At 40.7% G+C, this 27,235-nt stretch overlaps 1 protein-coding gene across 17 annotated transcripts in view; it reads left to right on the forward strand.

Moving 5' to 3' along the window:
• The window catches only part of ACACA (acetyl-CoA carboxylase alpha), a 283,052-nt gene that overhangs the window by 141,714 nt on the left and 114,103 nt on the right, over nucleotides 1–27,235 (forward strand). For 16 of the 17 annotated variants that reach the window (XM_033431572.2, XM_004271716.4, XM_033431570.2 and 13 more), the window contains 8 exons: nucleotides 4,512–4,625; nucleotides 5,908–6,021; nucleotides 7,271–7,360; nucleotides 9,267–9,385; nucleotides 20,286–20,309; nucleotides 22,951–23,094; nucleotides 23,872–23,968; nucleotides 24,873–24,980. In XM_033431572.2, the coding sequence (XP_033287463.1) occupies nucleotides 4,512–4,625; nucleotides 5,908–6,021; nucleotides 7,271–7,360; nucleotides 9,267–9,385; nucleotides 20,286–20,309; nucleotides 22,951–23,094; nucleotides 23,872–23,968; nucleotides 24,873–24,980 (810 nt within the window). The remainder of the gene's footprint in view (nucleotides 1–4,511; nucleotides 4,626–5,907; nucleotides 6,022–7,270; nucleotides 7,361–9,266; nucleotides 9,386–20,285; nucleotides 20,310–22,950; nucleotides 23,095–23,871; nucleotides 23,969–24,872; nucleotides 24,981–27,235) is intronic. The other variant, XM_049702255.1, reaches the window with a different exon arrangement.

Raw genomic sequence — 27,235 nt, forward strand, 5'->3', positions numbered from 1 at the left:
CTTTCTAGAAGTGGGACTGTTGATGGTGTGCTTTGCTGAACTAGATGATGATTTCTGGGGCTTTGGAACCTAGGGGGAGGGAATCAAGAAAATCAGGCTTCTGTGAATCAGTGTTGCAGGATGTGGGCTGCTCCGAGGAAGCCTTCCTCCCCTCTGGGTGTTAGCATAACTTGCCTACTGGTAACTTGCCTCATAGACTCTCTACCAAATTTCTTCTAATCTTTTGCTGTATCTGGAGAGCAAAATATCAAGTAAAATGTTAAAGTCCTGTCAAGTTTTCTCTATTTGGAGGAACATTGTGCCACATTGAAAACAAAGTAAGTTTATTTTTTGAAGGTTCTTCTTATCTCTTAATTTTATAGAAAAAAGCTTAGAACATTGTTTAAGTTTACCTAAGAGATATTTAAGGGACTCTTTAGCCAAATTGAGCAATTTTGTATCAATAAAAAGTATCAACATCCTCACAGCTGTCTAGATGGCGAAGTATGTATCCTGTAGCCACCTTGATTCTGAGTGGTCTTCCCCTCACTACTTCTATCTTATTTCTGGTGTGGTCCACACGAATGTAGTATAATCCATGCTTCCTTAGGAGTAATGCCATGCCTGTGAGCCTCTGATTTGGTTCAGACAGGGAGCATTTAAAATGCCTATCAGGGGCTTCCTTGGTGACGCAGTGGTTAAGAATCTGCCTGCTAGTACAGGGGACATGGGTTCTACCCCTGGTCCGGGAAGATCCTACATGCTGTGGAGCAACTAAGCCCGTGCGCCACAACTACTGAGCTTGCGAGCCACAACTACTGAAGCCTGCGTGCCTAGAGCCCATGCTCCACAACAAGAGAGGCCACCGCAATGAGAAGCTGGCGTACCGCAACGAAGAGTAGCCCTGCTTGCCACAACTAGAGCGCACAGCAGCGAAGACCTAGCACAGCCAAAAATAAATAAATAAAATAAATAAATAAATAAAATGCCTATCAGCCTCCTTCCTTTTTCCTCCCAACATAACTGCAAATAATTTCGTTCAACGTGTAAATAATGGAGAAAAGTCCCAGTAAACCCAGGTTTACTGAATAAGGGTTATATTAACATTTCTTGTTTAATCTGTCCCACAACATCCTTGGAAGGTCAGAAATTCTAGCTGTGACTGGAAGAAGCTTCCAGTCCGTTTTTGATATTGGCATTGGTGCCTCGTCCAGCTGAACAGTAGTTAATGTCTTGAGAATATTACCCATTACGTCACATCTTTTCATTTTGAATTGCCTTCAAATCTTAGAATGCTAAGATCAAGTTGGCTATATTGGGCTCTCCTGGCAGTCAGCTACATAACTTTGGCTACAGTTTTGACTCTGAAGCCTGCTTGTTATATTTCTGCAAATCTGAACTATTCCTTGTGGTTATCCACCATCTAGGTTAAGAATGAAAACAAGAAATAACTGTGTGATACCAATCTTAACCATTATTGAATAATTTTCACTTTGGCTTGCAGATTTATGCAGGTAATCCCCAAATCAGGAGGTAGACTCATTAAATGAACCTGCCTCTATACACTGAGGAAACATAGGCTGACACCATCACCATTTAATGTTACTGTTACGAAATGTTCACCAGAGTTAGATGGTGATGTTGGGCTGTCCAGTTGCCCAAAGGACATCTGTCTCTAGGCCAGAGGGCTGTAAACTTCCTCTTGGATGCTTGTATCTTAGGGTGGGTGGCTCTGATGAATGGAATCGTCTTCCATCCCTGGTGGTTTCTTTCACAACTTGAACACTGTGTTCAGGTCAAGGACAGGAGAGGGTTGAGAAGGTTACACTACACACAGTTTTCTGTTGCACATCTTTTTCCTAAGTACTAATGATGACAACAGAGAAAATAATATTTGAATGGGAAATTTCCAAGTCAGGATAATTTAATGGAAGTGGTTTATTCATACTGTGTTTGATATTTCACCTGCCAAAAAGGTCAGGTTTCTGTACTTTATCACAAGGAGTCCAGGAGGATTGTCAGTTGGTGATCGTGAACGAATAATTACTTCCCTATTATTTTTTCTAGTCTCCATAGTTCACTTTTCTTACAGAAAAGAAGCTTCTCTACCCCCTTTCTCACTCCCTCTCTCTCATAATGGAAAGATGAAATGAAAAAGTTTTTTTTTTTTAAGTAGTTGTGTGCATGTGTTTTAGTTAGAATGTGATCTGTAGTTAGGCAAGATGGCAACTCCATTTTTTAAAATTTATTTACTTTAATTTAATCTCAAAAGGTAAACCTGGGTTTCCTTTCAAGGGAAACCAGTCCCTATCACATCTGATATAGGTTGGGTAGGTGGCTAGTGTTCTTATTTTGTTGTGTTGGCTTTTGCTGTTAATGTTGAGACTTTAGTCTGACTATTTGCAGAGCAGCTGAGTTCTATTACCCAGGACATCTCTTAGGTTTTTGAACCTCTCAATGGGTCCATTCTGATGACTGAAGTAAGTACCTCAGAAAAGAGTATATTTTCTCTATTAGGAACATTAGGTAAAGAGGGATTTAGGTAGGAAAAGCTTATGGTTTCCCTACCCACTGTAATCTACCTATTCTTTCCTTCCGTCTTGTTACGGCCTTGTCGCTGGTGATTTGATTTGATTTTTTTTTTTTAATATATATCATCATCCCATTTCTTTTCTTTTTTTTAAACTATATTTATTTTTGGCTGCATTGGATCTTTGTTGCTGCACGCGGGCTTTTCTCTAGTTGTGGCGAGCAGGGGCTACTCTTTGTTGTGGTGCGCGGCTGGTGACTTTTATTACAATTCTATTTTGCTCATAAGTTATCAATAAAAGGTGAGACTTGGTTGCATTTTCTCCCTCCTCTTTGCTTTTTCCCTGGGCTGGGAGGAATAGGTCCTTCAGTCTGTGACTACGTGCTCAGGCGAGCCCTGGATTTATAATCACTTTCTTCTTCCACTCAGATGAGTGAATCGCCTGCGTTAAACAGGTGAAAACAATACTTGCACTTCGTTAACTATAAATACCAACATGCGGTTTACGACTCTGGCGCACACCTCTGGTCGTGGATTGGGGAACCAGAAAGTATTTCCTGCTTTAAAATGTTTGAGAAGCCGTCTTTCCAGCATACCAGTGTTGAGTACTCCAAAACTGTTTACCCTGTGATGCGGAAGGTGGTAGGGGGTTGTAGAAAAAGCGTTTGGGGAAATGTATATTTGCCCCCAGAGCCAAAAGCCCCACGCTTCTATTTGTGCTGCGCTGGTAAAGGACTGTACGGGGTATCCCTGAGATGGGGAGGGTTGAAGATGAAATGGAGATTCTTCAAGAAAAAGGCTGATAATCCAGGAAGGAGGAAGATTAAAAGGCAGCAACAGGAAGCATTTTGGGATCTGGTTGTCTTTCATGTCCGATTCAACAGTTGGGTGGGGGAGAATAAAAGTTCACTAAAATATAAAGGCAGTTGTTTCAAACTCCAAGTCGAGGGAACTGTGTGATGTGATATTAAGAACTACTATTACAGATAACTCTGTAAATTTCAGAAAGGACATTTATAAAAGTGCATCTGCAGTTTTTTCAGCTTAGATGAGAATCCCATGGATAATGGATGAATTTAGGGAATAAACTGATACTGCCCTGGAGAAGAAATATTTTTCCCAAAATATGAGAGATTTTTTTCCTTAAAATTTTTTAATTTTTTGGAGACAAAGGACCCAAGTCTGAATCACACCATGGATTGTATAGTAGGAGCTTGGTTTTTCCCTCTAATCCATCTAAGGAATCTCCATGTTTAGGTATCATGGAATGATTCGTCGTACAGCAAGAGGGTAAATGATTTGGGGTATAGAATTGTCAGACTATGAGATGGTGTTTTTATTTAGCATGTATTTACAAATGAATAATTTGTGCTTATGTTTCTGTTTTGCACCCTCCTGGGATGCTGAACATTTGGTTTGTGGAATGAAAACCACCAGGAGTGTTTCCTTTTGCCTTATTCTGCCTTCTTTCCAAAAGTGGGAGAGGGAACAGGAAAGCTTTTAGTCCCTATATTATTTAAAACCTCTTAAAACTTTGAGACAGCCTTTGTTATTTCTTAGCTAGAATCCCTTGACCCCTTTTAATGGTCTCTAATGATTTCTATTGTTTAAAGTCTGGTGTTGATTTATAAAGAAATACATTAGGAATTTAGAATCTGAATGGCTGAGGAATTGGGCTTCTCCTTGGCAGCAGCTTCCTCTGGGATCTCTCTCTTTTTTTTTTTTTTGGCCATGTGGCATGTGAGATCTTAGTTCCCTGACCAGGGATTGAACCCGGGTCCCCTGTATTGGAAGCACGGAGTCTTAACCACTGGACCACCAGGGAAGTACCCCTCTGGGATCTCTTTACCACACTGTTTAGGATAAAGGTAACAGGACATTTGCATCTTAGTAATCTAGCTCTGTTTACTTTGTTTTTATTCCCTTTTCCCATTTCAAAGTTCTCTCCACCTCAGTTCTTTTTAACATGGATATGTATGTTCTTTGTCACGTTAACAATTAGGATCAGTTGTGTGGCCGGGACCCCACTCTCACTGACGAGCTGCTGAATATCCTCACGGAGCTAACTCAACTCAGTAAGACCACCAATGCTAAGGTGGCGCTCCGAGCACGCCAGGTAAGGACATGTGTTGGCTGTCCGGAGGGAGGAATGGTTTTCATAGACTGGGCAGTCCTAGATGCAATGAGCTCTTCCTCCAGCACCTTCCAAAGGTCATGCAATTTCCCATGTATGTCTCATTGCCCTCAGAACAAACATTCTCACGTGGTATATGTTTTTTAAAGAGAAAGGAAAAGATTAACGTTAAGTTTCTTTAAAACAGGAGCCCTCTAGAAGCTAACACAACATTGTAAAGCAACTATACTGCAATAAAAATTAATTTAAAAAATAGGAGCCCTCCCCCCATTATAAAATCCTGTTATTATTCCCTACCCTTCCTAGTAAACCAGGGTCACGTGGAGGAAAGGAGACTGAGGGAAAGCAATAGGTTTAATATTTCTTACTTTCCAAAGGGAGCTTAGAAGCAGGTGAAAACTTTTAAGTGTATAGGAAAAAGTCAAGTGTGGAAAGCAAGAAGATAATGAAATGAATCTTTGGTGCTAGCAATCAGCACAACCCCAGAGCAGCCCAGTTTCACCCTGTAGTCTTCATTTCCATTCCAAAAGGTTTCAGCAGGGAAGCCAGGAGTTGGCACTCCCTTTGTGTTCCAGCGCATGGGCATCGACAAGGAAGCAGCATTTGAAGCTGTTCAGTGACCTTCTGCTTTCTCTACAATTGTATCCATGTCACTGAATTACTCAAAGTTATTGAACCTCTCAGTGACCTGCTGAGGGTATTCAGGTCCTACCGTGTCCCTGTTTTTGTTTGTGACACTGCTCTCACTCTCTCTGCCCGTCACATGCATTGGTGTTACATCCTGACACCTCCTCTTTGGGACTGAGTACCTGGGGCTGTCGGAGCAGCTTTTCCTAGTCTTTCCCCTTCAGAGTTGCGAAAGGCTAGCTCTGCTGCACCAACCTTCCCCACAGCTGTTCCCTGCCAGACCTGATTCCCCATTAACAGCTAGTCATGCAGTCCCCAGGACTAGCAGCTCTGCAGTGGTAAATCACATGCACTGATGGAACTTGATTGAAGCTGGTTTTTCTCCCTCCCCCTCCCTCTGCCCCCATGGGAAATTGCTCACAAGCAAATCATGGTAAGAGTCAACTGAGATGCAGTATTTGGTGGCCTTGGCTTTATGTTACAGGACCCAGAAGTTGTTTTACTTGGTCTCTGTTTTATCTTTGATGCCTGCACTTACAGATTTATATTTATTGCTTTTGTATCAGAGCTGCCTAATAGGAGCCTAGAATAATCACTCCCTCAGGAACTTACGCCTTTTATTTTGCTCTCACTCTAGGTTCTTATTGCCTCCCATTTGCCATCATATGAGCTTCGCCATAACCAAGTAGAGTCTATCTTCCTATCAGCTATTGACATGTACGGACATCAGTTTTGCATTGAGAACCTGCAGGTATACATTATAGCCCTTTTCTGCCACTCTGCACTCTTGTCCCCTTTATTCCCAAGCATAGTTTAAGTAATCAGTCAGTCAATTTTGATTTTCTGTGTAATGAAGTTTCATACCTTGAATTTCTAAAATGATTTATACTTATGTGTTTTTTCTTCATAAAGTGCTGTTAGAATTGTGGCTTAGCTTAAAAATTGAATAGGCCTGCCTTGATAGAAGCGTCCTAATGAAGTCTTCACCTCTTGCGCTTTTATCTAGAAGGTATTCTAGGACAGAATGAAGTGGTAGCGCTGGTTGATTTCTGATATTTGAATCAGATGTATAAATAGGTAGTCGTTAGTCTTCTACAGGCAAAGCTACTTAAATAATCATTTAGTTTTATTTTAATGCTTACTATTAAGCTTCATACAGAGCCAATTTTATTTATTTATTTATTATTATTATTTTTTGCGGTACGCAGGCCTCTCACTGCTATGGCCTCTCCCGCTGCGGAGCACAGGCTCCAGACGGCGCAGGCTCAGCGGCCATGGCTCCCTGGCCCAGCCGCTCCGCGGCATGTGGGATCCTCCCGGACCGGGGCACGAACCCGTGTCCCCAGCATCGGCAGGCGGACTCCCAGCTACTACGCCACCAGGGAAGCCCCAGAGCCAATTTTATAAAAGAATATTGGCTAATTTTACTGCTAATTCAAAGAACCTTGACTATTATTTTTAAAACAACACCATTTTGTCAGGAATGACTTCTATTTTTCTACTTGGAAATAATGATAATATTATTATACCTAGCTAAGGGAATCTTCAGGGTTTCTATCAGATTTCGTTCTGGGGAAACTAAAGGGGGGGAGGATGTTTTTGCTTATGTGGTTCATAGTTGACATAGAGGGTTCAACAATCAAAAATCTATGGCTTACCGTAGCGGGGCAGTGGGACAATGTATTAGAAGTTAAGTATGGATTTGTGTCAGAGAGGATAATAGCCGTAAACACCTGTATTAGCGTATAATTAACGCACTGTTAATGCATTAGTCTAAGAATTTTATGTATATTAACTCTTCAACAGCCCTGTGAGGATAGGTATTCTTATTTTCCCCATTTTGTAGCTGAGGAAGCTGAGGCAGAGAGAAGGTAAGATCACACGTGACCTTCATAGACAAAATTCTTAAGTTTCACTAAATGCTTCAAATGCTAAATCTTGTCCATTGGAATTGTTCTCTTATGGATGTAATGGTTTAAGCTTGTCTCTGTACCTTCCAGAAACTCATCTTGTCCGAAACGTCAATTTTCGATGTCCTGCCAAACTTCTTCTATCACAGCAACCAGGTCGTGAGGATGGCAGCTCTGGAGGTAGGTTCTCATAGTAACGTGACATGACCTTTTTCTCAGTTTCTGGCTGACTCCTTTTGTCCATTTGGCTATTGTTATCTGTCCTTTTTCTTTGGCCTTAACGTTGGTTCTCAAGAGTAGAGAACCTTCCTCTTTTCCTCTGAAACAAATGGTCTTGCTTTTACTCAAGTGTGTCAACTCAACTAATCACCAGTTTCTGGGCTCCAATCACAGGAAAATAGCTGCTAGCATTTTTCAATTCTACTTACCAGGTATTTGAATTCTTCCATTTCGTAATGATTAGGATTCCCTGTTAACACAATAAGTGAAAAAATATGTGGCTGATCAGAACAGTACCATTTTGTGATTTGGGCCAAATAAAATGAATTTTAGTTATATTCTGAATTGTCAAGCAGTTCTTATGAACTATTTCGGCATGAGAAGGAAAGTAATAACATTTAATGAACTGAGTTTTAGGTGCTTTATTTTTCTCATTTAATCCTACAATTACTTCATGAAGTAGAAGAAAGTGAGCCTCTGAGAGGTTAAGTGACTTGCCCAAATTCATATGGATAGTAAGTGGAAGAGTTTGCATTTGAACCCAGGTCAATCTGACTCATGACTTTTCTGTTTCCACTACAGCACCCTACCTCATTAAGCACAAAAATTGCAGGCCCCAAATACTGCTGTAAAGTTGCCAAGTAGATGTTTTTTTTGAACATGAGGAAAAGGAGTGTCTTCAATGATTTTATGTGATATGATACCACTACAGCCCTTTGCGAGCTCTTTTGGGTTAGTTTTTATTTGTATTCTGTGGGGAGACTGTAATGTATGCTACTCAGTAAATATCAAAATTTGAAAATATCTAAGTGTTCTACAGTGTTTTTATGCCATTTAATGCAAAGTCTCCTGACGTACCTCACATGCTGATGTGTCTCATTTTATGTGCATGGCAAATTAGCTGTGAAGTACATGAGGTTGGACTGACGGGTTTTCCTGAGACGTGGCCTGTTGCTGTTTCTTTGAGTCAAGTTAGTGTATTTGAGGGATTATATGTCAACTTATGCCTTCCTGATTTTGCCTAGGGTTTGGGGGATATAAACACTGTAAAATCGATTTGGGCCAGTGGGAAAACGAAACAAAGATACAAGATAGTGAAAGAGTTAGACTGTACTTCAATTGTTTCTGTCTTCTATCTTCACTCCTCCGGTGGCCCAGAATCAGCACCTCTCATTTTTCTCCCTGTTTGCTTTTATTTTAATTAATTAATTTATTTATTTATGGCCGTGTTGGGTCTTTGTTGCTGTGCGTGGGCGTTGAGTGGGGCTACTCTTCACTGTTGTGCGCGGGCTTCTTATTGTGGTGGCTTCTCTTGTTGCAGAGCACAGGCTTCAGTAGTTGTGGCTCATGGGCTCTAGAGCGCAGGCTCAGTAGTTGTGGCGCACGGGCTTAGTTGCTCCGTGGCATGTGGGATCTTCCCGGACCAGGGCTCGAACCCGTGTGTCCTGCATTGGCAGGCAGATTCTTAACCACTGCGCCACCAGGGAAGTCCCTCTCCCTGTTTGCTTTTATCTTCTGTTGAAATCATCATGTGTAATGAATTAATAGTCATGGTTCTATATACTTTTGTGCTAACTGATGAAACTTTCTCTCGAGTTTAGGTCAGTGTGAAGGGTTTATAGCACACCTAGAGGTGTCCAGCAGAGGAAGGCTAGCTTTGTTTCCATTTATAGTCATGGGTATAGCTTTAAGACTCCAGCTTTATTAATTAAAGCAAGGTATGTATGTACGGGGCTTTGGGACTTGTCACCACAGACCACCTTCTTCTGCATCAGACACCTCTTTTCAAGACTGTCTTTTTCCTGGGCTAACCATCTCTTAGTTTCTGTTTTTGAAGTGTATTTACTGAGGATTACTTTTTAACCAGGTGTATGTTCGAAGGGCTTATATTGCCTATGAACTTAACAGTGTACAACACCGCCAGCTTAAGGACAACACCTGCGTGGTGGAATTCCAGTTCATGCTGCCCACATCTCATCCAAACAGGTGAGTTTGAGCTGGTGTGTGCACCTGAGCCAACCAGAGCTCTATCAGAGTTAAAGGGAGGGTGGGGGTGGGTAATGTGTGTGTGACCATTCTGTATGGTTTTCTAAGCTAGAAATGTAGAGCAGAAAATGAACATGTTTAAACCATGAGAAGAAGAGCCTCTTGGTGTCCATTTCTTTTTTTATTTTTTTGATCTTTGATCTGGAGAGCGGAAGTACGGTCTAATTAAGATAGAAATTTAGGATTAGTCCATTCATTCTCTTTTGTTAGAAATTTATTTATTTATTTATTTATGGCTGTGTTGGGTCTTTGTTGCGGTGCGCAGGCTTCTCATTGCAGTGGCTTCTCTTGCTCTGGAGCATGGGCTCTAGGTGCATGGGCTTCAGTAGTTGTGGCACACAGGCTCAGTAGTTGTGGCACACGGGCTTAGTTTCTCCGCAGCATGTGGGATCTTCCCGGACTAGGGATTGAACCTGTGTCCCCTGCACTGGCAGGCAGATTCTTAACCACTGCACCACCAGGGAAGTCCCTTTGTTCATTTTTTTTTTTTTTTTTTGCGGTACGCGGGCCTCTCACTGTTGTGGCCTCTCCCGTTGCGGAGCACAGGCTTCGGATGCGCAGGCTTAGCGGCCATGGCTCACGGGCCCAGCCGCTCCATGGCATGTGGGATCCTCCCGGACCGGGGCACGAACCCACGTCCCCTGCATCGGCAGGCGGACTCTCAACCGCTGCACCACCAGGGAAGCCCGTAATCTCATTTATTTTTAAAGTATTCTGAGGCAGTGAAAACTTAGGAATTTCACCCACACATATGTTCATCTCCTCCCGTATTTTCATTCTTTTCAGTAATACCACAGGAAATACAAATAACCACAGCCAATCTTAAGCTCCGTTTCTGCTTTATGGGCTTGGTTCTTCACTTTTTATTTCAAAGTACTATGTCTTTGGGGATCCTTAGTTATAGACAACAGAAATGGTTTTGTTCCAAATTGCCACTTCACCCAAAGCAATAGAAGCTCTTCCTAGAGACAAAGAAGTGTGTGCTGAGACTTGCAGCCACTGGATGCCACTGTTGATCCAGGAGAGGTCAGCAGATGAGCAGTAGCATCTTCAGAAAAAGTACTTGTCTTCTTTGTCTGAGAAGGTCCTTTCACTTCTCTACCTCGAAAATACCTTATGGCTGGCAGAGAAAAGCATATATCCTTGATTTAGCAAGCATCTCTCGGTACATTTTTGCCTCCATGGATTTCAGAATCTCATTTCCTAGAAACGAATGGCTGTCCTTCAGCGAGCAGCGAGGTACTCATGGCACACGTGGGCTCGGTGCTCAGGCTTCTTTCTTTTCCTGCGTTCCTTGAATAATTGTAGAGAACTACATGCTAAACTTAATGCTCTTTGTAATTCTCGGAACATTCTCCTTTTCTTCCTGCTTTCTACTACCTCATCCCTTTGGGCAGTGATTTGTAGTCAAGCCACAGAGCTGCTTATGATTTCCTTCCTTCCCTCATTGCTCCCCTTGCCTTTCTGAATTGCTCTCCCTGTCCTACTTTTAAATTTGAGGATCTGTGTCCAATTTGGTGAGGGAAAGTCGATTGGAAAATGAGAGACATGCTTCTTAACTGTTTGTTAAGAAATCTTATTCACCTTTCCATCTCAAGGGTGGTTATTGGTTATTGCTGATATGGTTTCAAAACTTGTATACGTGTCCCTCCCAACAACTGAGGTGTACACATTCCTCTGGATAAAGACCAGACCTGAACAGAGCAGTAATCCTGTCATCTTTCTAAAGTCTTCCTTGGTTGTATGTATACAGAATTATAAACTGCTGGATTATTATTATTATTAATGTAGATGTAAAGGTGAAGATAGGGAAAATAAAGGAGGAAAGAGAAAATAGTCTTTGTGGAAACCAGAAAACTAAAATTGCTTTAATGCTTTTTAGGTCTAAGATCCTTTTGTTAGTTTAGGAATAGAAGATGTATTATCAGATTTAATTACAGAATGCTATATTTAATTTTAGAGCATGGCTTATTCAGTTATTACAGATTTGCTACTTGAATTTAGTTTTGTAAGATTTTATATTTTCTTATAAATGTTTTTGTTACAGTTTGGAGTTATGACCTTATCCTGACACCAGTTGGTGTACTGCAATTCAATTCTGACACTTACCACCTGGAGTTAGATCAGATGCCACTAGTTAAGGGCTCAGTTCTTCACAAAACTACCTCTACTTCAGATGTGGCCACAAGTTGGGTTCCCAGGCCACCCACACTTCTGATCAACTGGCTACAAATTTGGGGGTTCCCATGACCCCTTCAGGTTCAGTAATTCACTAGAACAACTTAACAGAACTCAGCAAAACACTATACTTACGATCACAGTTTTTTTAATAAAAGATACTGATCAGGACCAGACAAGTGAAGAGATACATAGAGTAAGGTCTGGGGGGTGGTGGGTGGGTCCTGAACACAGAGTTCTTTCCCTGTGGAATCAGGGTACCTTGTCCTCCCAGCATATCAGTGTGTTCACCAACCAAGAAGTTCCATTGAGCTTCGGTGCCCAGAGTTTCTATCAGGGTTTCATTACAATGTCACGATTGATTGACTCATTGGCCACGTGATTAAACTCACTCTCCAGCTTGTCTTCCCTCCCCAGAGGTCCAGCTGACCCTCTCATCACATGGTTGGTCTTCCTAGTGAGTAGCCCCTGTCCTGAGTTACCTCTTAGCATAAACTCAGGTGTGATCCAAGGGGCACATGAATAATGAAGGCACTTCTATTACTTGAGAAGTTCCAAGGATTTAGAGTCTTTTTCCCAAGAACCAGGGACAAAGGCCAAATTCTTTATTATATCATAGGCCTGCAACCCTTACAGAAGAATTCTAGGGTATCTTAGTTTTAGCTAGTTTTGAGTCAAGTTCCAACTTTTTTTCTAACCTCAGTACTTTTGTTCTTTTCTGTTCTTACTGTTTTGAACAAGCAGGCCATAAGCATTATTGTTTCTAATTCTACAGAAATAAATTACAGGAGACTGTCTACCAGCGTTTATTCCACTCTCAGTTCCTGTAAGGCTCAAGGACACAGTTATGTCCACTAACCTCTAGATCAGTGATTCTCAGAATTATCTGCAAAGTGTTTTAAGAATACACATATGGGTTCCTGGCTCTTAAGATTCTGATTAATTTTGAACCAGAGTCCAGGGGACCACTTCTTGAAAAAGCTTCTCTGATAATTCTGTTGACCATCTACAACTGAGAATCACTACTACTAGACCAGCACTGTCCAATAGAAATATAATGCAAGCCACATATGTAATTTAAAATTTTCTAATGACCATATTTAATAAGAAACAGACAAAATTACTTTTAATAACATTTTATTTAACCCATTGTATCCAAAATACCTTTTATTTTTCTTTTTGGCTGGGCTGCATGGCTGGTGGGATCTTAGTTCCCCAACCAGGGATCAAACTCCTACCCTCTGCACTGGAAGCGTGGAGTCCTAGCCACTGGACTGCCAGGGAAGTCCCTCAAAATACCATTTTAATATGTAATAAAAAGTTATTAATCAGATATTTTCCATTCTTTTTACAAAGTCTTTGAAATTTAGAGTGTATCTCTACTTCCAGCATGTCTCAATACAGGCTAGCCATATTTCCAGCACTTCCTAGCCACATAGACAGCTCAACTGTAGACCAAGAATTAATTAGGACAATCACACTGAGTCCTCTTTGTTTTATATTAATGGTAGTATCCCTAGGAGAGATATTTTTTTTCTTTTTACAAACTTTTATTCTTATGTTGCTTATTCTTGGTAGTTACAGCAATCATCCACTTCTGATACTGTAGCTATACTACAGTATTTTACACATGCTTTAAAAATTGTTCAGTGAGAACAGAGAACAGGCATATGAATATACATATTTTACATATCTAATGCTAAACAGAATTTTATATTTCCCCAATATTATATTTCGGGTTAACAAAGCAAAAATTCTTGGGGGAGAAAACATATACATTCTTTAACCAGTTTTTGCATTTTCTTTCCTGGTACTTGGTCTTCCCATTTCTAGCCAGACATTCTTTTTTTTTTTTTTTTTTTTTTTTTTTTTAATGTTTATTTATTTATTTATTTGACTGCGTCGGGTCTTAGTTGCAGCATGCGGTCTCTTCGTTGCTGCACATGGGCTTCTCTCTAGTTGTGGCATGTGGGCTCCAGAGCGTGTGGGCTTAGTTGTCCTGCAGCATGTGGGATCTTAGCTCCCCGACCAGGGATCAAACCCACGTCCCCTGCATTGGAAGGCGGATCCTTTTTTTTTTCTTTTTCTACATTTATTCTTTTCTTTTTTTTAACATCTTTATTGGAGTATAATTGCTTTACAGTGGTGTGTTAGTTTCTGCTGTATAACAGTGAATCAGCTATACATATACATATATCCCCATATCTCCTCTCTCTTGCATCTCCCTCCCACCCTCCCTATCCCACCCCTCTAGGTGGTCACAGAGCACGGAGCTGATCTCCCTGTGCTATGCAGCTGCTTCCCACTAGCTATCTGTTTTACATTTGGTAGTATTTATAAGTCCATGCCACTCTCTCACTTCGTCCCAGCTTCCCCTTCCCCCTCCCCGTGTCCTCAAGTCCATTCGGAAGGCGGATTCTTAACCACTGGACCACCAGGGAAGTCCCCAGACATTCATTTGAAGTAGACTAAACTTGTCCAGCAAGTCCTTGGGAGTATCTTTCTAAGCTATCTATTATCAAAGCAAGACTACAGTCTCTTGTTGTGTATGGGGTCATCTGGTGGAATTCTATTCCTGTGGTTTGTTTTTGACTAGTGATTTAGCCCCCGTGGGTTGGGATGAAACATGGCTCTTTGTCTGTAAACTGACAATAGCAGAGTATTCTTTCAGGAAAATGCCTTAGATGCCACTTGGATTGAAGACTGTGTCCCATTTGCACGTTTTGATTTTTAGAGAAGCAGGCAAAACACAAGCAGCTGCCATTGCAAATAAGTGGAGCAGCCTCTGAGAAGGGCGAAGAAACACCCTTTTCAGCGCATTTGGGCAATTAGCACATGGCCAACATGTTTGGTACCTTTTTGTTCAAATTCATTGTGGGACTTTGTATTGCTTGACATTTTCTTATACTTAAAATTTTTTTTTAAATTTTATTGTGGAAAGAACATTTAACATGAGATCTACCCTCTTAAATTTTTAAGTATACAATATATTATTGTTGATTTTAGGTACTTTCTTGTACAGCAGATCTGTGATGTTTATTCATCTTGTGGACTGAAACTTTTGTTTGACATTTAGTTACTCTGTGTTTCAGTATAATTTGCCTGTTTTTTTCTAATACCTCTCACAATATTTTTTTTTAAAAAAAGGCAGCAGATGACTAAACAATTTCTTACCTCTGTGACTTTCTCATCATCCTTATTGCTAGGCAGGCTTCAGCCAAGGTATGTCATCTACTTCCTGATCTTCTATGTAAGACTTTCAGATTTTTATGGGAACTGTAGTTGCAACTTATTCGGCGTCCTCAGGTCTTATGCACCAGAGGATCCAGATATTAGAGCTTTACTAAAGGAAGCTCCTGGCCTAGATATACCCTTTTCTTCTTAAATTCCTTTCACTTGAACAGCAGCTACACTTGACTTAAGCATAGTAGGAAACCTATATATTTATATATGGAACACCTATATATATGGGAAATGTGTGGATTTTTTTTCCTTCTTTATCTTCTTAGCGTATAAGGACTATGTTCTATTGTATGTGAATTTTTTTGAGGGGAGGGGATTTTTGCTGTCATTTTTTAAAGGTGATTTGTAGCCAGTTAGCAATTGTCCTTGGAGGAGAAATGAGGGAGTTTCTTCAGTCTTTTTCTTGGTGCAGGAGTAGTCAGGATAGCTGGTCTGCACTAAGAGAACATTTTATTATTATTCAGACTTTTAGGACTTAATTCTTTTGTCTAAGATTCCATCAGGCCAGCTCTTTAGTGAGTTCAACCAGTATTTTACATGGATTAATCCTGGAGCTCAGACTGTTATCATTCAGCATTCCTTTTTCTCTGTCTTCTTCCAGGGAGGCTCAGGGTTTAGAGCCAGAGGTGGTGTGTGTGTGTCTTTTTTCTCATTCTGAAACCCTACTTTTAGCACTCTGTGGGGCTGGTGATGGAAAAGCTTGTTACACTAAAGCCTCTTCCTGAATGTATTTTTGACGATTCATCAAATCATTTGACATTCACGATTTTACTTAGCTTTGGACATATTAAGTAACTCAGAATAATCTGGAAACAAATAAGTTCTTTAGTCAGCCTATGTATTTGATCTTCTAAAATATTTATACAAACATATGTAAAGTATATTATCCCATAAACTCTGTGGCTATGCATATGGTTGTGCATATTATGACAGTCTGGGAGTATGAAATTTAAAACTCCAAATGATTTTCATAAGTAATACATATTAGTGAACATAGTCCATTTTTTTAAACTTTTAATCTGTGATGCAAATAAGAAGCACCACAATTGATGCAGAAGATGGAAGTCCATTTTGTTGTATATTTCTATACGTACATGATGGGTGAAGACTTACTGGTGTTTATTCCCACCTATTTCTTACATGGAAATCCATACTTTAGTTAATTTGAGTTGCACTGCACTTTCTCTGCTATTTGCTCCCTGTGAATTTGGCCTTCTATGTTATAATGTTTTAATTCAAGCATTTTCCTCTTCTCCCATCTCGCATCCAGAAGAGGTCGGCTGTGTTCTCCCCTGATACCACATGTTTTGGCCATGACTGAGTTTGGGCTGCTTGGCACCTTCAGAGTTTAGCTGTTGGTGGATGGCCTCTGGGCCTTCTTTTCATGAAGAAGGTTGTGAGGAAGTTTAGAAATCAGAAGCCGTCTATGGGGCTAATCGGCAGCCCATTGCAATTCTTGAGGATTCTGATCATCTTTGATACCCAGAGATTAGACCCTTCTTTGGCTCATACTGAGACACTCAAAAGTCATCCAACTTGCAGCATTTTTTTTAGCAGTGGGAGCATTTGGTTGTAGTTAGCAGGCAAGAATGAGCTATAGATAAATAAAACTCTACAGTGCTTGCTTCCTTCATGCAGGGTAGTCTGCTGATAAGATGCAAGCATCTGGCATAAGAGAAGATTCTCAGCAGGTTTAAGTGCTTTCCTGTATCCATGGCTCAGCTTCTGGTCTCTGCTGTGTTATTTTGGCACTCTAGCCTTGGAAGATTGGAGAGTCGAGTTTAAAACTCTCAATATATCATTAGGGTAGCCCAAGGTCCCTTCTTGTCAAGGAAGACTAGCTGATTCCAGGGGGAAGGAAAAGCAGAATCTAGGGCACCTGTAAATCCCTGTAGTTTTGTGCTGTGGGTTTGTAGCTAATTATATAGCAGGCAATAGTAATATGTTGTAGCTCTGTTGGCATACTTGTTTCAGAAAGAGCAAAATCTTCCAGCAGAGCCAAGAAGGGGCTTTAAAGGGGCTGCAAATGAATGAAGCCACGATCATTTTATTGTAAACGAAAGCTCTGCAGTGGAGTCCGGGCATCTGAGCTGCAAGGAGGTGGTGGGGGAGATGCCAGTAGAAATACATGGTTCAGATGTGTTCTACAGCTCTTGATCTGGATTCTCCTGCAGAAGCATAGTCACACAAGCAGACCACCACTGGTCACAGCCAGTCAAATTGCTGTTTCTCCTATGGTACTGCTGTTAGTGACTGCTAGTAGGTTATTCAGCCAACCTCTTCTGATTCTGCTTTGCTGCCTGATTTCAAAAGATTTGCCCTATCCTGGCTCTCAGTTACAGCTTGATGTAACCACTGCTTGTTTGCATGCATCCCCATCATTTTCATATAGGGTCTTTTTTTTTCCCTTCCAGTTAGAAGGCAAAAGAATCAGGAGCATTTTTATATGATAAAAGATTTATGTAGGGCCAGCTAGAATCAAGCAAAATGAAATTCAGCTGGAAGGGATGGTAAAAGGCTCGGAGAACTTGTGACTGCCAGAGAAGTTGGTGTTCCTTAAATAAAGAGGGTTCAGCCAGCAGGCAGCAACTCTGACTTTGCTTTCGTATTGAAGCAGGCTCTCCAGCCATTCTAGGCAGGCAGGTCAGTAAAATCAGAGGTGACTTAATGCCGAACGCCTCAAAATTCAAAGGATTTCTCTTGTCCTTTTTTAAATTTAGTCAGTATTGATGTGGAATGCTAGCCTCAGGAGCTGAGATGAGAAAATGCCAGGTCTAGATTCTGGTTTTTGACACCATATTTAGCAGTGTCCTTGGAAACTTCCCCTTTGGTTTCTCAGTGAGCACATTTGTAAAATGGAGCTAATCTACTGGAAGGAAAATGATTCTAATATTTTTCACAACATTGTGAATGAAGATTCATCATCGTAAGTGCTCTGAAGAGCCTAAACAGGTGTCTTACAAGTGAATTTATACTCTTTTTGTATTTGAAAATGCAATTGATTGCCTTATCAGAGATTGAGAAATTTGATTATTTTTGCGTGATGAGTATGCAGTGAAATGTGGCAGATTTTATTTTATTTTTAGCTATATAAGTGGGATATTTGACTCATACAATCTCTACGTTTGTTGGTTATTTTTGTGCAGACCACTGAGCTAGCTTTCTACTGTATCACAATTGTGTGCAGTATGCCACATCGGTCATTTTCTTAAATTGATCAAATAGCCCCTGTATAGAGTTACAAAATATATAGATGATTGTTCTGGACGTGGCTAAGTACTTACCTGGTAGTAGAGAGTTTAACCTTCCTTCTCTGCTCGCCTCCCTGACAGACCCACAGAATCTTATTCTATTGATACCAAAGGGGATAAGCTGACTCTAAACTTACCTCTTAACTGATTGATTTGAGTCCTTTAAAAACTGGAGATGTTGGGAGTTTTGTTCTTATCCCATACTGTGTAGATGGTGCCTAATTCCTATAACAAAGCAGCAGGGGGTTTCCCGTGAGAGCTTGAGGATTGCTGACGGAGAAGGGCTGGCTTTTTGTTGGTGGTGTTCTTTTCAATTCAGGCCTTTTTCTGCTGAAAACTTGGCCCTCATCCTGTGAAGACTCCCTAAGGGATTAGAGTAGCCACAGAGGCAGTGAGACCATTTTATTAGTGTAAAATATTGGTTAACAGTTGAGAGAGACTATACTGGTTTCTAAATTCGAGAAACCTGGATGGAAGGAGCCTGAGATTGCTTTGGTTGTAGGGTTCTTCTCTCTGAACTGAGGCTTATAGTTTAGAGACTGCAGGTGGCCCTTTTCTTTAGACTCCTTTTTATATCTTAAAAGGAAGACTTTCCTATATTTTCATTAGCATTTACTGTTAGTTTTCTGCTTCTGCTCTAGAACCTCTGCGTACTTTTTGTTTGTTGATGAGGGCCAAGTGCATTATAGCTAAGGACCTCTTGTAAAATGAAACTCATTCCCCTGAATGAGAGGCTTAAAGACTCCAAACAGCAAAGGTGCAGGGTTTTGCACTCGGAGGTGGCTCTTGCTGCCTTATGAATTTGCTCTGTGATACAGGTTTGATGCAAAGAGCATTGCTACTCACAAATCACACGAGGTATACAGTGTGTGTGCAGCGATATGTCATAGTTCTTTATTTATATGGCCGGCTCAGTCTGTTCTGCTCCTTTCACTGCCATGGAAAGTGCATCATTTTCCTCCCACTCTCCTCCTTCCATATACTATCAGCACCACCCACTATGTTCTGCCCATTAAGTCCCCTGTGTGCCAGAAAACCCCGACAACGATTAAACGCTGATAAAAGAGTGTTAGAAGGTTAAGATAATCAACCCATCAGCCCCCTTATAGGACTCCTAAATTGTGGGTGGTAAGTATAACTTTTCCCTTTTAACATTGAAAATAAGGGTTTGATTTTTTTTTTTTTTTCAGTTGAGGAAGTGACTGAGGTCAAATTAAAGGGGGGAAAAAAAGCGTTGGTGTCAAAGACCAAAGAGAAGGCAGGAGACTTGCTTTTCACTTTCCATTCTTATCCTAGTCTTTCTTTCACGATTTGGAAATATTCTTTCTCAGGAAATTCTAGGGCTAGCCAAATTTAGGTTAAGGTTTTATTTATGGAAGGCCTAGAGATTTTAAGCGTACAGCAATTTTTAAAAGTCATTATTTCCCTAAATTCATTTCACTTAAAAATTATTAATTAATTCATTTTTAACAGTCTATACCACTCTAGTCATAGAATCATGAATCATCACATTCCTGCATGCTTTTCAGTTCCTTTAAGCTCCTGTGTCACAGAGTACACGCCTTTCCTACACCACCTCCTACCCCCATCCCAGCCCAGTCTACAGGAGGAAGAGCAGGGTTAAAGAGAATTAGAAAAGGGAGCTGGGAGCCCAGGTGCCCGGCTTCTTTTCTCTAGAGGAGAGTTTGTAGGTTCATCACACATCCTAGAAAATCAATTAAGGTGGGAGAGGCTGTGGAATCAACTTCTCTGAACCTCCTTATTGCATTTTTAGTAAAATAGGAACAAGTTAAGAAGATTCTCTAAGAATTTTGTCGAGAATTATATTTCTTGTTGAAGCTTAAGATAATATACCATATTACACAGCTTTCATTTTCATGAGCCTGTGGTTTATCCTTACTCTGAATTATTATTTTGTAATAGAGCTATAAAAAGTACTCCATGGTAAATACATTTTGACCCTTTCCATCAACAGCTGCTGTGGTGAGGTAGGTCAGGAGGCGGAGGCACCCGGGGGGTTGAAGGGTAATGAGCACTTAATTATGTCTGCCGAATGCCAGAGCTGCCACGCTGGGGCTCCTCACGACTGGTCTGTATCTGCTCTGACAATTCTTTTATTATGGCTTGCACTAACCTATCAATAACTAACTGTGGTTGTTTAATTACAGAGGGAACATCCCCACGCTAAACAGGTACCGTATATTTAGTTTTTTTTGTTTTTTGTTTTTTCTCCAATTAAAAGCACCTTTTAGGAAAATCAGGGGAAAAAAATAACACTACACTTGACAAGCTAACATGTTATTTTTCTGCTAGGGAGTCCTGAGCTCCCCTTTGGACATACTAAATTATTTTTTCTGTTTGGAAAACATGTCTTCAGCTTTTCTTCAGCCATTCAAAAAGCAGTGCTCGAAAAGCCTCAGTATGGAACAGCTCCCGTCTAGCTGTGTACAATAGGGGAATCCTCTGCCCCATGTTCAGCTGTGCTGTAAACATCTCATTTTGCTAAGTTCTCTGTTTGGGGCTTTCAGAGGAGAAACCCTTACAGTTACTCCTTTCCTGGCAAATTGTTCATCAGTTTTTCAATTTATATTTTCTCTAATTTGCTTCTCCTTTTAGAGGAACACACATGCAGAAATAGCTGATCTCATGTTTCATCAGTTTGTTAGCTATTTTTCTATAAAGTGTTATGATGCTATGAAAGTCAAGTTTTATTTCAGACATGTAATGAGATTACATTGGAAAAGTGTATTTGAAGTTTTGATGTGTGTAGCCCTGTGAAACGTTTCCAGACCAGTAATAACACAAGTGGTATTTTAACATTTTGATTTCCTTCTGCTCCTGAGCCAAGCAAGGCAACACAATGCAAGTTTGAGAGGATAGCAGTTCTGACTGGAATCCACAAAGTGCTTAAAGCCGTAACATGTGGGTCCTGACGTCTTTGTAGATGATCAGTTCTTTGTTGAAATATTTATAGACTTATGTTTATTTTGTCCCTCTCCCTTTAAATATTAAGTAATCAAAACTGTGTATAGCTTTTGGCATCCAATTTGGATGGGGAGAGGAAAGGGAGTGTTTTGTTTGGTCCTCTTGTCTGCTCTTGAAGAGTGGGCTTGCTTCACTCCTGCTTGCCTTTAGCTGTCCTGGTCCAAGAGCATAGCAGTGGGGGAAACTGAAATCTGGGTATTTCCGATGGGGTTCAGTTGAGTGAAAAAGATTCTTAACCCCATGTTTGCCGCAAGCATAGACTGTTAGCATCTTCAGAGGGGGTTCCCTTTAAGGGTTATCTGGATTCTCTTTCCTGTCTAATGCCAGGCAGGAAGAAAAGATACAATGCCTCACAAACTTGCTCCTTTACTAAATATATTTGGTGATCCTAGAAAAGGATGATAGCACTTCTGAGTTCATACAGCTCTGAATCCCAGTTTCTAGTGAGCACCATGTGTAAGACTTGCTTGATGTGTGTTTCATTTGTCTGTTTCATTCATGGTATCAATGGTTTCCTCTTCCACTCTACCTTCTAGTCCCTGGTGCTGTCAAAAGTTGAAGTACTTTTTCATAGTCATCATTTACCAAAGGAATAAAAACCAGGAGTGTCAGTCTCTAATAGTCTGTGTGAGCAGCACTCCCATTCTGTAAAAAATTCCATTGCCTTTTATAATTACAGTTTGCAATAGAGTACGCTATGTACCCAGATCTATAGCCCACTTTGCTGGCTCTCTTGCCCCCTGCAACACTGCAGGCAGTGCACTTCAAGGAGATTTTTGAGCAGCTCCCCAAAGTTCAAGTGCCATTGCCTTGCTCTGAACGTGCTTCAGATCAGTATGCCAGTAACATGTTGGGCAAGTCCTGGAGGCATCCTTTAGTTTGGTCCTTCCTAACAGACTGTCCTGATTGACTGGGCATCACAAACACTTTACAGTAGTATCTATCAGTACATCCTGCTGAGGTGCGTCAAGGAATATCCAGATTCATTATGTTTTTAGATTGAACAAATCTGTTCTCTTTGAGCATCTCCGTTTACACTTGTTTGTCATGCTTACACGTACTTTGAAACCCATGCTCTGCCCTTTTGTATCTTGCTGGGATTCATTAAGGGCTTTCAATGAAGATATGTTTACTTTGGTATAGAAATGTGTTTAAATATAAAAAAGGAAATTTTACAAAACTGTCTCTCTTTCAAAAAGGGAGAAGCTATAATCCTCATAACTGCGCTCCCCGTCAGCCCATTCAAGGAAAAAATAGATACCTCAGTAAAGTTCCTTTTACAGATTGTTACTTGTTTCTCTCTGAGGAATTGTGTTTTTTATGATTTACTAAGCCATTCCAAATGACTTAGAGTTGTTGTTGATATGCATATATCTATCTGTGAATACTTAATCTATTACAATTCCTAGAGAAAAATGCCTTAAGTGTTGCCTAGTTACAACTCACTTGGCTTGTTTACATCCTTTTAAAAGAGGAGACGTTTTAAGGAAGGGGAAGATGCAGGATGGTTTTTAACCCCTATATGCTATTCATTCCTTAGACATGTCATGATGTCATGGTATTAAAACCACCATGGTATTCCTGACAGTCCTTAGATTTTTATGTGGAGAAATTTGGGGGAGGGGGGAGTGATTGGTAAAAAATATGGTTTGTGTGAGGGGAAATTCCAGTGGAAGGGTTCATGTGAATCTAGCAAGACAGCCTTATCTATAGGTGGGTAAAAAACCAAACCTGCTCTGCAACCTGACCCTACTTCAGTTTCCTCCCAGCTCCTTTTCCCTGTTGTGACTCTCCCAGTCCTTGTTCCTCCTCTCCTTGTCTAATGCACTTGATTGAATTACCATTTAGAATGTCCTTCTCCTCCAACCTCAACCACTATGGCATGACTCATGTAGCTAGTGTCAGCGACGTGCTACTGGACAACTCATTCACTCCACCGTGTCAGCGGATGGGCGGAATGGTCTCTTTTCGGACTTTTGAAGATTTTGTCAGGTAAGGCACCATGGAACTGTGTCTATACAAGGGGAACCTTGGGCATCTCAGCTTTCTTCCAAATGAATAGAGGTCCCCTGATTAGCCACGGGCCAGCTAAGGAGATGTAGCCCTTGCGGTATATGCTCTGGGAGAGGTGTAGGTCCTTCCCTTTCCACCTCTGTGCAGACTCTACAAGCCTCTACTTGTTATATGAGCCTGGTCAGAAAAAAAGAAACAAACAAAAACCATCTTTTCCTTAGTAGCTAACACAAGAAACTGTCTGCTCTGTGATGAGTGAAATGTCAGGAGAAATTAAACACAACACTAGAGTGAGCCCCACCAGAGACGATACATCTTTTGATTAAATGCATTCAGCATCTATCTCTTGATGTATACTGATGCATTACCCTAGGGGGAGGGGTAATTATGTTGGTGTGTCACTGCTGTAGTCCCAGGCTCTTTCTGTTACTTTAAGACCGATGATGACAGCAGCACTGCTCATATCTTACATATGAAAAAAACAAAACAAAAAAGCTTCAGATCATTCTTTTTTAAAAAGAAGAAATATATATTGTTTATTAAAGTTTAAACAATCCATCCTCCTAATTTCTGCCACTTGGTGAAATTTTGCATGTCACCTCTAGCCACTGGTGATTCTATTCAGTTGACAATTGAGTGCAGGGTAGGATAGATTATTCTTTTAGACAGAGCTGGCAATGGCAGCGTTAGTTTCCTGCCACTTAGATTTTCTGCCACTTGGGTTTTCATCGTGGGTGTTTCTTTGGTATTTTTCAGGATCTTTGATGAAGTGATGGGCTGCTTCTGTGATTCCCCACCCCAAAGCCCCACGTTCCCTGAGGCAGGTCACACATCTCTATATGATGAAGACAAGGTATAGTGTCCCCTTTGGGAGACTGCTTTGCTCCTTCAGATACAGGATTTGTACTATATACTCTCTTTCTGATTGTAGAACATTGTAGGGAAGAATTCATCTTTTTACCCTACTTTATATTATTTAATTTTATATGCCTCATCAAAGTATTTTTAGAAACAGGTGGAATATAAATTTTAACCTAAAAAATAAAAACCACTGTATTAATCATGGAATCCATAGCGTAGAATGAGGCTGTCTATATCCATTGCAGCTGCCTCTAGGTCTCTGAATGTTGTTTCAAAGACTTGAGCTTTGATTGCTTTAATTCTTACTCAGTAATGGCTTGTGTATTTGCAGAGCAGTGCGTTCGTAGTCTTCAAGGAATTGTGGACTTTAGATAGTAGAAAAAATCGACATTTTGTTTAAAATTTTGTCCTTTTATTAAACCCTTCTTTCCCTTCTTTTCATTTCTCTGCAAACACATCCTGTTTTTTCCCTACCAGGTTATTTTCCCATGGTTTGATACTTCCACTGTTTAGAAATATGTTATATGGGAATATGTTCAGATGGCTTCTTTCACTCATTTTCCTTTACATTCTGTGAAGAGATATTGCAAATGGTTTCATTCCCATTCTGTTGGTGAAAAAGTTGAGACATAGTGGTCTTCAAGTTCATATCAAGCCAAGATTTGGGGCCGCCTTTAGCTAATGCCTTTGCTGCCTTATTTTTTTAAAGTTAGGTGTCTTTATTTAATCTCCATTGTGGGTGTTGGGCAGTGGTTTCATTTTGCTTATTCATACTAGCAGGAAATGTCCTGTGGGCCATATCTGTTTTTCAGGTATCCTACCAAATACTATAACTTCTCTCCATCTCTGTATTAGCCAGCCTCCTAATTTCCTTGCCTTGTGTTCTTGGGTTACAGATCCCCAGGGATGAACCAATTCACATTCTGAACGTGGCTATCAAAACTGACTGTGATATCGAGGATGACAGGCTAGCAGCTATGTTCCGAGAGTTTACCCAGCAAAATGTAAGTCCTCAGTTGGATGGAAACTGGTGATGGCCACTTTCCTTCTCACTGTGTGTCATATCCATCCTTTTATCAGTTGCTACATATAAGGCCTATCACTGATAACGGCTATGTCTTTAACATAGTTCTGCTTGTAGGGGTAAAATTCCGAAGTGATTCAAAAGTATAAAATGCATGTATTTTTTTATGTCAAGAAATTTAGAGCTCAAATGTTTAAAATGTTTTAAGGAAGGGAAGTTGTATTCCTGAATCTTTTCCAGAGCTCCAGTCTGGAACTTCCAGTCACCTGCTGAATTCCTTTTGGTGACCTAACTCTGCATGTCTAGGCCCAAACTCCCTTCAGGCACCCTCTGAGCCCTTCCATCCCAGCCTTGAAAATATCAGTTATACTTCCATCCTCCTTGCAATTTTATGTCACTTGGATATCTTGTGTTGACATCAAACTCCATATAGTTTAAATGTAAATTCCTATCATTTTCCTTCATCTCTTCTGGTCCCCCCTCTCCCCTAAACAAAAACAAAAACAAAAACAAAACAAAAACAAAAAAAACCAAGTAACCAAACCCTTTGCCCCCAATCATGCAGAAATCATTGACTTCTTCCTTTTGTTTGATGTTCCATTATTCTACCCTCCTTTCCTACCCACCTTTCCTTCCTTCCTTCCCCCTTCTTTTCAGTTTTTAAACTTCCACTGCCATCTTTCTAGTTTAGACCCTTCCTCACCTTATACCTGAGACACTGCGACAGGTTTACTTGTGATCCTCACCCCTCCCCTCCAGATAGTTTCCATTCTGCTCACTACCACAAAATTAAATGTCTAAAATGCCCCCTTACCAAGTTACTCTCCCACTCAACAGTGACTCTCTCTTGCCTTCAGGATACCTCCTTACCTTGATATTTGACATCAGCCTATTAATGAAGGCTAACAATCTAGCCTTTGCTGTTCCATGAAAAGACCTAAGTCTTTATCTCATCTGCCTTGTTTGCTCGATCTCTTCTACTGCCCCTTATCTGGAATGTTTTCCTCTTTCATTCTTTCTTCCCTCCCTCCTTCCCTTCTCTCTGCCCCCCCCTTCTTTCTAAATCCTGCTTGTTTTAAGAACTGTCTCAAAATTTCCCTCTTTTATGAGGACTTCTCTGCGTAGCCCTAACTAAAATGTATTCTTCTCCCTTGAATTTCTAATTGGTCAGCATAAATTGATTAACAATAATAATACTTTTTATTTTTAAAGACTGTATAAATTTTTTTATTTGCACCTTACCACAGTCCCACGGGGTTAGATTATTCAGGAATTATTTCAGTTGTACATCTGGGAAAAAGCTCAAGCTCAAGCTCGAGAGATTAAGGCCCTTTAATCACCAGCTGGTAGGTGATAGAGCAAAAACTAGAATTTAAGGCTTTGATGCCAGCTCTAGGGGGCACAGATCTAGGTGCTTTAGTAAATAATACATTCCTAGCCCTGAAGATGCTTAGAGTCTAGGGGCTTCCCTGGTGGCTCAATGGTTAAGAATCCTCCTGCCAACGCAGGGGACACGGGTTCGAGCCCTGGTCCGGGAAGATCCCACATGCCGCGGCGCAACTACTGAGTCCGCAAGCGACGATTGCTGAAGCCCGTGCGCCTACAGCCCGTGCTCCTTAACAAGAGAAGCCACTGCAATGAGCAGCCTTCCGTGCACCACAGGGAAGAGTAGCTCCCTCTCAACACAACTAGAGAAAGTCCACGCAGCGACGAAGACCCAATGCAGCCATAATAAATTAATTAATTAATTAATTAAATAAAAAAAAAAAGATGCTTAGAGTCTAATGTTCAAAATGATCATTTACAGTTATATTTCATTACGATATATGATAGTTGCCAAAGTACCCTTCCTCAACTGCCCTTAATGACAAGACCTATGTGTGTTCTTTGAATGGAAAGCACCTAGTCTGTAGTGCTTGTTATAAAGAAAGAACTCAATAGATTTTTTTTTTTTTAGATGTTGGGGGTAGGAGTTTATTAATTAATTTATTTATTTTTGCTGTGTTGGGTCTTCGTTTCTGTGCGAGGGCTTTCTCTAATTGTGGCAAGCGGGGGCCACTCTTCATTGCGGTGCGCAGGCCTCTCACTATCGCGGCCTTTCTTTTTGCGGAGCACAGGCTCCAGACGCGCAGACTCAGTAGTTGTGGCTCACGGGCCCAGTTGCTCTGCGGCATGTGGGATCCTCCCACACCAGGGCTCGAACCCGTGTCCCCTGCATTAGCAGGCAGATTCTCA

Source organism: Orcinus orca, chromosome 19 (genome assembly GCF_937001465.1).
Source record: "Orcinus orca chromosome 19, mOrcOrc1.1, whole genome shotgun sequence".
Taxonomy (NCBI): domain Eukaryota; kingdom Metazoa; phylum Chordata; class Mammalia; order Artiodactyla; family Delphinidae; genus Orcinus; species Orcinus orca.